Source organism: Sphaeroforma arctica, assembly GCF_001186125.1.
Source record: "Sphaeroforma arctica JP610 unplaced genomic scaffold supercont1.110, whole genome shotgun sequence".
Classification (NCBI taxonomy): Eukaryota; class Ichthyosporea; order Ichthyophonida; genus Sphaeroforma; species Sphaeroforma arctica.
In genome coordinates, this window is record NW_014040448.1 from 128,809 (window position 1) to 139,872 (window position 11,064).

Genomic DNA, 11,064 nt, shown 5'->3' on the forward strand with positions numbered 1-11,064 from the left:
TATATATATATTCATATATATATGCATACATATATATATACAAATAATTTCATATTCAAATATGTTTACTGATAATTCACAACACATAGCCATATATACATATACATCCAAATTGTTCAATTTCGAAGTGCCAATTTTATATGCATAAATAATATGAAAATTAAGAACGAGTGAACAATACTTCAAGAATGTACGTTGATTTCAGTACTAAAAGGACTAGGATATATATTCACTGGCAAGTATTTCGTAAATGTAGATAATATGCATGAAAGTGAACATGCAGAACGCATGATATCGTTCGGACATCCATATCCCCCCCCCAAAAAAACATCTACAAAGCAGACAACTTTGCGCTACTTCCCATGTATACTCTGACGCTTGTGAAGATTACTTAGAATAGTAACAAAAGGTATTAAAAAGGCTGCAAATTCAATTTGAACGAGATGATACGATTATTGCTATAACTTATAGTACAACTTGAGGGAGGTGGTATGATATAAACCATATCCTACTGAGCAGCGCACGGCTGTTCTTAAGAACTCGTCTATTGAACTCGTGAAGACGTCAATCGGCATAGATATACTCGTCACAGGATAATTTGGAGTGGTGTATGCATCTATATTTGAGCGCTGTAATCGGTACAGTACCAAAAGAACAGTACAAAGAACACTGCACACACGGCGCAAACCTCATTGCGTTAAGATAGGTTAGCATATATTGAACGTCAACGTACAAAGTTTGATATTCATTTTTACGATAAGAAACGGTTTACAACCTACTGTGAACAAAAAAGCCGACAATATTTTGTGTATGTTGCACCTCGGAACCTTTATTCTGCACCTTATGGGACATATAGGACTGATCCTCAATAATGAATTTCATACGTTCTACTAGCGATAGTAAACATAATGAGGGCCACAGAGCCACACTGCCTGGCCCTGCACTGCCTGCAGTCACAAATAGGCTATGAGTCCTATGACTCATCACAGTCTCTGATATAAATTTTTTTTGGTATGAAATACACACAACAAGTAAATATATCATTTTACCTATAAAGAATTAAAGATAATATTTACGAATAGCAAAAACATCGTTGGAGCATGCCAAGATATTATTGGACAACGTTTATGTTACGACATCACATTGGTCGTCAAATAGGCTTATCCTGAAAATCCGGAGCAGAGCTGTATATACGCACGTTCCACGAAGAAATATCAATACAGCACATTATGTAGTCATTATTATCTCATACGTCGACAAATTTTTTTTAACTAAATAGAACACAAGAGGGAGGATATGACTACATATTTTGTATTATACTACACAACAAGGATCTTAAAATCATCTTATGTTGTGGACATCACCGAAGTATACAAAGAGGAAAGTACTGCCTGTTGTACAACAATAGTGCTAGGTACCCGATCATGGCGTGCTTCCCAGCGGCGACAAGTAACTGAACATAGCATACCTGTGCAAATTCCACAAAACAAGTAGTTTACATCCCACAAATTAAATTCAGAAAAGAAAGCAATATCACACACTGATAGTCATATAGACAACTCAACGTCTAGGATGACAATGACCTTGAGACATCAAGTTCTTGGTTGGAAAAAATGGATCAATGTGATCCTCGCCATATTACTCACAATAGTTGGCGTACACTGGTACACCAAAGCGCAAACATGCCCAAACAATATAAGTATGGATATATCTGCGGATGTAATTGTTGACACAGACACAAATAGTATTAAAACAGATGCCGATCACTTGCAAAAAGCAGAAGCAGCTTTAACGAACTTATTCACTACGTGGGACTCTTTTCTAACCACATTAAGAGAAGAGGAGACGTCTGATAGAGTAGATGGCTCGGCCATATATGCATCAGTGAATAGTAAGCGGTTTCTCACCATGCTGCAAAGCGATTTGTCGGTGCTGAAACGAGATTCCTATCTTGTAACATCCATTGCAGGTACGTTAACCCAAGTTTTCATTTCGGTTTATATATCGCATTGGTTTGAGTTTGTCTGTTTCCGCAAGAGTGTGTGACGGGACGGACACTCGAATAACAGGGTAAAGCTTATATACGGGCTTTCGAGTCATTCAAAAGTAATATATAACTCTAAATAATATATACTTTTTCGGATTGGGCTCAAAGAAATCAAGTTCTGGCTTGTATGTCTGATATTACAATTAAATTCCAGTCGGTCAATTGATAAAGCTTCTTTTGGTGTCCCTCACCGTATCGTTTATACTCACTTGAACGCGCCCGTGAAATATGTGCATTTAAATGTCATGTTGTCGCTCGTTCTTAGACCGCTGAGCATAGTAGTGCATTCAATTGATGGAAAAGCAAGCCATTGCGGTATATGAGAGTACGAGATTCGCAATTTTATCCTCTATGAATGTCGATAGGTAGATCTCTGTAGCATAGCATTTCTCTCAGTTGGACTGTTTCTTCGCCTTCGTATTAAAATGTACTCTATATCCTTATTGTTTTCAAAGTATCAAGAGTATTCAACAGTCGGCTTTATTAGTTTGTCGTAAATTTGTGTCTTCCAGTATTCATTAGGGCTTCATGTACGTGTAAATCAGTCCATTATCTTAAGTTGGTACTCCCTCTCAAACTACACTGTCAACACCTACAACTACAGTCCCGGGATTCATCCGGTTGCGATTTTTCCAAAGGCGTGTATTGTGTCGCGATTGCTCTCGTCCTTAAAATCATACAAATGTGTTTGAATAAGATCAGTTAGTTTACTTTCTTCTGTTCATCGAGCACCACACAAAAGTGTATCATTTCAGGTTGTGTATATGTGCTGGTTCTCTTGTCTTTTCCTCTCTTATTATATTACAATGTATTGAATACATACAGCTGTATACAACTATTCCAATTAATTACCAATAATTATCAACTGGACTATAAAAATTTTGTCTATGCAATAGGGTTCGATATGCAAACGCCGTGTTCTTTAAACGGATTGCAAGAAGCACCCGTTGACAATTGTTTTGATATTCATCATTCCTCAACGTCTCGCAGACGAAGCGGCAGTCAATTTATATTTGAGAAAGTTCGAATCAACAGTCGAAAAGTTGTCACAATTTCCAATGGGTGAGAAGCAAATGGGTATAGACATGAGGCTTACGGATGGTAGTATTACGCTCAACTCAGGTATGTTCACAGAAAGGTATGAGCGATATAGGTGTATATAAGGAATAGAACGCTAAGTGGGTCTGATCGTTTTACGTTTGACAAAATCTGGAATGAAATTTGAAAAATATCTTAGAAATACACCCGCTAACGAGATTTTGCTAATGTTGACAGGCTTCATGTGCAGCTAATAGTTTTTTCTAGACAAGAAAACATCACACTGGAAACATTATAAATTTTAAGAAACAGTACGTCATGCTAGAAACAGTAGTTGTTATCAAACATTCGTACATAATAGGTTTGAGTGCTCATATCCTCGTGTTTGTTTGCGTATTGCACTCTGTGTATTGCTTTAGGGATGGCGTTGAACGTGTATAGTGACATCTGCGTAGATGGCAACAAAACAGTATTCATCGCCCAGGATGAAACGGAATTTGACATGCTCACGAGATGCTGCGACAAGGCGACGCCGATTCACCATCGCATCAAGAGTTGCCGAGCATCCGTGGTGTCGCTCTGTGTTGCTAATGCAGGTATGTATACTGATCGCTTTATCAACGAGCTGTAAGTCTGGCTCCAATTGGATTCTACTCGCTAATACCAAAATGAGCTATATAGGTCTGATTCACATAGATTAAATAACGCACAACAATGTATGTACAAGTGTAGCGAAGTTGGAAAACGTTTCTCATTTTACAGTGCACCTTGTTTGCGAATGCATCCTTGTGCAGACAAAGCTATCGCCACAGAGATCCGAACGCAAGAGTGGGTGGACACGAAAGGTATACGTGTCCTAGATGGGCTGTCCTATTGGCTCTACTCACCAAGTAAACAAGAACACGTTGGCCACTTGGTGAATCGCCTGACGCAGACATTCAGCATGCTCATGGTAAATATGTTTTAATATTTATCATGTGGTTAGATGGCGGTAATTTAGCCTCTTTTGGTTGCTGTTTGTATTCTAATAATTATGCGTACCTCATTATATACCATTTGCTGATCGGGTACAGACACATGAATACTCATAATATAAATTACAGCGCTGACAAGAATAACCATTTCATTCGTATGAATGACTGAGCTCGGCTCCAATTTGGGCACTTGAAAAATATCATAGATTCTTTCGTATTCCGTATTGATAGTATATGAATCCAATCTGAATTTTTGACAATTTTCGCAGGATAATACGGTACCGAACCCTGATTGGATTGTATCCTCTCGGTTGGTTTCGCCTGAGTCTGCACACACAAAGTTTTTGGCTGAGGCTGTGCTGGGTGATTTGATAGAGCGCACGTTGTGGCGCAAAGATATCGAACGAGCGTTGCCGGAAAGTATTGTCTGTATGAAGACTGCACTTGAGGTCAGTAATTTTGAACTATGTATAGCGTGCGATGTTTATCTATACCATTGAATTACTTTTCGTAAGTATTAACAAAGTGTATAAGAAATAAGACCTAGTTCGGATACTCGTTTGATCAAAACATGCAAATATATTGAAATTAAGAGTCAATCTGGTCGGAACGTCAATCTGTTTCTTATGTGTCGTTGAAGGTGATAAAATGACACGCTTAAATACTCGCTGCGTTTTTTATGACTTCCTTCATTTGATCGCATGGGAAATCGTCTATAGATGGGTATATAGAATTGTTATATTTATATACTAGCTGTCATCTTAAATGGTCATCACTATCATTTCTAGATCGATACTTCACAGTACGAGCGCACGTTCTTCACGAAGGAGCAGGGAGAGAAGTGGCGAGAGTATGCATTAGATCACTTCCCACTCAACAAGACCATCTACACCAGGGCTTGTCCAACCCCAAAAGCAGTTGTACTGCAACGGTTGGAAGGAAGCGGTTTGCGCCAGATCCTGAATTTTGATGTGATAGAGCGTGTGTTCAAGCGCAATGGTATCGCCACATATACTAACGTCACTGTAAGCGGTGCGGATGATACCAAGGGGCACATCAGCGTGTTTTCGGACTTCAGTTTGATGATAGCCTCTCACAGCTCCCAGTTAAAGGTATACAAACGGCTATATCGACTTGTTTTGACGGTGGCCATTTCTGTTTCGCATTTTGAATCTCTACCTTTGAGTCAATTGTAACGTCGATCTATGCGCAACGGTGACCTGATGGTCGCAGTCACGAATGGTTGCGTCTGCAATACTTTAGTGGTGTTATGTATCGCTAGATCCATTCTAATGTTAATTTTGCAATCACATCTTCAGAATCTGATCTTCTCACCGCGCAATTCAATTGTGATGGAGGTAAGAGGTACCCCGGAGGGATATATGGACCCTTCGCCTTTTGAAGAAGGAATGTCAGAGTTGGACATCATCTTCGAGTTGAATCAAGAACACAACCCCGATCTAAGTTCCTGTCCAGAGAACCTAAACTGTAAAGTATCCAAGAAGTAAGTTGGTATTCTTGTTTATTAATTATAACTCGATTCCCAATTGATTTTGTAATTTGAAATGCAAATTCGTATCAGAATAGGTCATAGCAGAAGTATCATAATTTACAATCAAGTTATCGGCCATATTTCCAACAACATCTGATATCGTACTCATCAGCACCATGAGATTCAGATATAAATTCGGTCTGAACCCTTATGCACTAAATCATTCAACCACCATTTCAGATATAAAACCGACTTTTGGTTAGACGAGGCTCAGTTCGAAAAAGGACTTAAGAGTGCATTGAAGCGTCAACAAGCTCGGTGCGGCGACATCTGGAAATGATCGCATCTTAAGCATCACAACATAGTAATCGGTTTAAAATTTAGATAATAAAAATATTCACAACCTGGATGACTCTATGGTATAATGCTGCGTTGTCTTTTCTAATACGAATGGTTCCAACCCAGGAGATTTCTATGCTACAAACTGTATTCCAAGGTCCAGAAATGTGTTATGCCATGATCTCATACATGTAGCAGCTTCGGTTTTACTTTTGTACGGTTTGTACCCAATCTAGTAGTTTTCTAAGGTAAAATCAAAGTGGGACAAGATAGTCTATTGCTTCATACCCAAAAAAAAATGGGCGATGTCTCTCTTACTACACATAAAAACGATTTCACCTGATGTAACCTCAGTTCTTAAAAACTTAATCTCAAATATGGCAGCCCGTACATCACCGTAGTTGTTTTCACTCCCCCGGTTTGTGATTGCATTGGTTTATTGCAAGGGTGAAGCTGCTCTAATCAGCTATTGTATCGATTCCATGAATTCGAAAAAGATAACAGCTGATTGATAGTTCATTATATGTATTTATATACATAAAAATGTGTACAATCCCCCCCCTTCCATTTCCCTTCATCGAGAGGAATGAACAGCTGATTCCCCCACACCCGCTGGCTGCTGGTTGCTGTCGAATAAATTCTGTTCTTATGTGTTTTTACTTGTTAAAAATTTACGCAGTATAACTGACCTAAAATCAGAATGGATGCACTGTGATTGGTCCAAATGAACCTTGATTTTGCCAGTAAGAGACCGGAATATAGATTACGTCACAGTAGTATAATATAAAACAGATTGCGACAAAATGATTGTTAGTTTCTGGCTCCTGTCCCTGGGTCCTGGGTCCTGTGTCCGTCACTGTGGTCATAACTCTTGGTATTCCGGTTTGCCGTTTTATCGATAACTTTGAATGGTAGCCGCTCTACTAGTACAGCCACAGATATCAACATTTTTTAATAGATGTCCAGTTGTCTACACTCCACAGCCGCAGGACTGGCTCTCGGTTCTAATTAATAATAATACAAATTTATTTTAAAAACGGTCACAAACTCCATTTATATAAATAAATGATACTCGTCCAACGAATTGCGAGAGCCAATAAAACAGCGTCGCAAAGAGGATTGTGCACAAACGTACTTCCAAAAAGTCTGTCACATAAAACAATATATTTTTTTATTTAGGCCAGAGCAGAGAACTAAGAAAAGTATATTTAAAATAGGCGAGAGTATGTAAATTGGAGAGATACAGCCTACAGGACGTGATGTGTGAACACCCCTCCCTGTACAAATATTGTAATCAGTGCTTTGTTGAACCTCACTCTTCAGCCGTTGATACATAGCTGTGTTAAGAGTTAATACTAACGTAGCAATTGTGTAGTAAGAATGACCATGTTCAGTACCAAAAGAGACAATTGTATCTGTGTAAGCACCAGCCCTAAGATGGCCGTTTGCTCGTCTGCAACAAAGAAGCATCAGAACACATCAGTAACTCACTCGTTAGTTTACCGTGGTCTAGGTGAATCCGAAAGTGTCAGTAGGGATAGTATATTCCGTAAGATGCGCAATTTGGAACTCGACAAATCTCTAGATATAACTGCACAACTACCTGCAGAGATAGGCCTACTTTTATTCCAGTTCTTGAATGTCGAAGAAGCACTTAAATTCGCACAGACCAACACCGCCTGGGCAAGCGTTGCTCGCACAGATGTGATTACTAGGAGGACACTAACCACTAGAAATGTATCACCGCCACCGAAAAATAAGACCCTTCTCACATACATCGCAATGTGCCTTAAAAGATTCCCCAATATAGAAACGGTCGACCTCAGAGGGTGCGATGGCATGCAGACGGCAGAAGGACGTTACAAGATCATCAAGTGTGTGCTACGAAATGCGCCTAACTTGACCAGTATAGTGCTGAACGCAGGACTACTAACCAACTCCAAGTGTATGCAGCTGGCCATCGACGAAGATCATTTTGTCTTGGTGAAGGCTTTGCTTGAACAGTCGCAGTCACCTCGGGGCAGGAAGAGAACTTTTGTTGAGACGGATGTAGTCACACCAGACCATCTCTTTAGCGAGGGTCTCTCAGCATTGTATTTCGCTTCTCAACGAGGAAAATCGAAGATTGCTCGCTTATTTTTAGATAAAGGTGCCAATCCGAATCTTAAGATCTTCAATGATTGGACGGCCTTGCACGGTGCTGCTTGGCATGGCTATGAGGATACTGCGAAGGTGTTGCTGGAGTGCGGTGCGGAGATCAATCAAATACTAGAAGATGGAGGTGAGTACAATGTTTGGTAGCTAATTATATTTGTGACTTATACATGTATAGTTACTAGCAGTGGACATTGCCCACAAGTGCGACTGTATGTTCATTTAAGTACTGCACCGATATCCTTTCAGCTACGTACTGTAATTTTGTCGATTTGCTGATACGTATACTTCTCTCTAGACTGTACCTTCTTCTAGTTATCGAACCGCTTTGTAGTATTCAAAATTTCCAGTTTGTTTAAAGACTTTTTATTTAAAGTTCCACGTAAGTCTTCATATACATAACCAATGTAGAGAAATAAGATTGGCCACTCAGCTTCTAGTACGTCTCAATCGACAATGATTTTTATTGTATCTGTTCCTGAGCTAAAATGCCAAATTTCATTTTCGAATATGTTGTTGCGAACACCTCTACATACAATCTGATGAAATAAGTTGATTACGTTTTGGCATACACTAAGCCGAATTCGCCATTACTTTTTATAGCTACTGCGCTGTTCATTGCTGCTCAGAATGGTGGCATAGACTTCGCTGAGTTTTTAATATCGAGGGGCGCCGATGTAGATTTTCCCAAAATTGATGGAGGTATGTACCTGTTTGAATTTGGGTTTCCATGATGCCGTCTGTGTTTTCTTGCATTGGGAAGCATTGTTCGACTTTGTGCATGGGTTTTTTTTTAAACGGCTGCTTGTCTTGTCTCGCGTCCTCACACCTCTCTTCTGTCTGGCCTTCCTGTATCGACCAACAGCCACACCAATGCACATAGCCTCGGAGAAAGGCCACGCGAAGATCGTCAAGCTTCTATTGAGACACGATGCTAACCTAGCCCTATGCAAGAGAGACGGTGCCTCTCCTTTGTTTATGGCTGCTCAATCTGGCCATGTAGATATTGTCAAGTTGCTTTTGCAAAGTGGTGCCAACGTAGATCAACAGCTGCTTGATGGAGGTGCGTAGAGTGGTTTGATGATGGACATTTCGGTTGTCTGTGCTGCATTCAAGCTGCAGCTGTCTTCGTTTCTCTCTTAGATCAACGCAGAAAGGCTTGTTGCTAGTTCTCACTCTATTATTGATTTATAATTACAGCGACACCGATCTTTATTGCGGCCCAGAATGGACTACTTGAATGTGCGGAGTGCCTGGTGGAACATGGCGCTGATGTGGACGCTCAATTACAGGATGGTGCCGGTCCGTTGTTCGTTGCAAGCCAGAACGGTCACACGGATCTAGTACGATTTCTACTGAAGGCAGCTGGAGCCAGTGTGAACCTTCCCAAGGTGGACGGGGCGACACCACTGCATATAGCGGCAGAGAAAGGTCATCTGGATTTATCCATCATTCTGCTGGAGGCCGGTGCTGATGAAAACATTGCCAAAGGAGATGGAGGTATACCAGACTACATCCGCTGCTATCATACCGTGTCGAGTCTTTTCAAACCGATTTAATCTCGCTTAAAGTGATACTATTGTTTTTTTTTAATTGGTTCCTTTTAGGCCGTTTGTTTGCTGCTTACTAATCAAAGCAGCTTCATTTTAACGTAATATCTCTTTCACCATCAGCTACGCCTCTGTTTATGGCCTCACAATCTGGACATGTCAACATCGTGAAGCTGCTTGTGAAGGCCGGAGCCAATGTCAACCAGCAACTTCTTAACGGAGCAACACCTCTTTGTATTGCAACACAGAATGGTATGAATGAAATCATTGAATGCCTTAAAGCAAATGGGGCAACTCCATAATTCCCAGCGACGTGGACATTCGATACCGAATGCATCTGAGCTTCCAACGAGAAGGTTGCATATCAAGAATAACTGCGAAGCTCTTTGAACTGCTTATACTGCATACCCTTAAGTTTTCCATGAAGAACTTATGACGACTAAGCTTGTGCTCTTGTGCGGACCTTTAAAAATACGCACAGGATATTTCTGATAGCCTGAGCATGCCGACGAAGAGTTCTCGATATGCATGTAATTACAATGTTGTTACAATTGACATGTCGACTGGTATGGCACTTCTTGTATGGTACAAGTGCGGCCGTCAGTGACTTGAGAGACAGCGCATATCTAAATACACTCGGCATATAGCTGCATCATCGACTAAGGCATATTGCCAGTTCCCATTATACTTTATCCCCCTGAAAGAATAGATTCAAAATATCATTCACGACTTTATATAGTGGTATTGAGATTTAAGCATGTCACCTATACCTACAAATGATAGTGATGCCTGCGACCGACATACACTTATAAACATTAGGCTGATTTTGCTTACTTATTAAAATAAAACAGACTGACTGACCGCCTATAAACGTGTCCACCGTCATTTCTTTGTGTGGTTGCTTAAGATTTAACTTTTTCTTTCTGTTGGTCCACGATTCGCCAACAGAACTAGAGACGTTAACCATTCATCAGATGAACACAAAAATACAAACGACTTTTTATCAGAGGGTTCGAGGCTTCTTTTGCACTTTAATGAAATCTCCTGAGTTAAAATCGAGTTACATATCCCTGTAGCACCGCCCACTTTCGCCGTCAGAATCGGGATGGACCAGAAAACCAGATCTTTTCAGCATCTCAGCTGCGATAATATATTTGTCCGCAACGGGGCATAAAAAAATACTGCCCCAGATCCACTCAACAAACTGATTCAAAGTTTCTCAATGTCGATAGGAAAAGCAGTTACTTTGCCCAAGCAGTAAGTTCTCCAGTGCACATACGCGTTTGCATGAATTCGATAGCAACTATGAACACAAGGCCGAACGAATCCAGGGGCCTATAAAAGAATAAAAGATACTGCAACATTCAATAGTTCCACCCCCTCTTGCATTTACAAAGCGCCCGCACTAACATGGCGTTAACTATACAAAATCCGGCTACTTTCCCGACCCCGCTTAGTACTTCTCATACT

General features: G+C 40.3%; 2 protein-coding genes across 2 annotated transcripts; both read left to right on the top strand.

The window, feature by feature from the left end:
* Positions 1–1,319: 1,319 nt before the first annotated feature.
* Positions 1,320–5,969, top strand: SARC_02457 (hypothetical protein). The gene is made up of 8 exons (XM_014303794.1): positions 1,320–1,969; positions 3,038–3,169; positions 3,505–3,681; positions 3,880–4,037; positions 4,329–4,508; positions 4,848–5,171; positions 5,379–5,563; positions 5,792–5,969. The coding sequence occupies exons 1-8, from the start codon at positions 1,573–1,575 to the stop codon at positions 5,889–5,891; spliced, it is 1,653 nt and encodes a 550-aa protein (XP_014159269.1). The 5' UTR covers positions 1,320–1,572; the 3' UTR covers positions 5,892–5,969.
* A 1,147-nt stretch (positions 5,970–7,116) lies between these two features.
* SARC_02458 (hypothetical protein) lies at positions 7,117–10,461 on the top strand. The gene is made up of 5 exons (XM_014303795.1): positions 7,117–8,171; positions 8,648–8,746; positions 8,910–9,107; positions 9,245–9,544; positions 9,718–10,461. The coding sequence occupies exons 1-5, from the start codon at positions 7,271–7,273 to the stop codon at positions 9,894–9,896; spliced, it is 1,677 nt and encodes a 558-aa protein (XP_014159270.1). The 5' UTR covers positions 7,117–7,270; the 3' UTR covers positions 9,897–10,461.
* Positions 10,462–11,064: the final 603 nt, after the last annotated feature.

Coding starts and splice junctions, on each gene's coding strand:
- SARC_02457 (XM_014303794.1), top strand. CDS start 1,573: ATGACAATGACCTTGAGACATCAAGTTCTTGGTTGGAAAAAATGGATC. Junction 1,970..3,037: donor TCTTGTAACATCCATTGCAG/GTACGTTAACCC, acceptor AACGTCTCGCAG/ACGAAGCGGCAGTCAATTTA. Junction 4,038..4,328: donor AGACATTCAGCATGCTCATG/GTAAATATGTTT, acceptor CAATTTTCGCAG/GATAATACGGTACCGAACCC.
- SARC_02458 (XM_014303795.1), top strand. CDS start 7,271: ATGACCATGTTCAGTACCAAAAGAGACAATTGTATCTGTGTAAGCACC. Junction 8,747..8,909: donor TTTTCCCAAAATTGATGGAG/GTATGTACCTGT, acceptor ATCGACCAACAG/CCACACCAATGCACATAGCC. Junction 9,108..9,244: donor TCAACAGCTGCTTGATGGAG/GTGCGTAGAGTG, acceptor TTATAATTACAG/CGACACCGATCTTTATTGCG.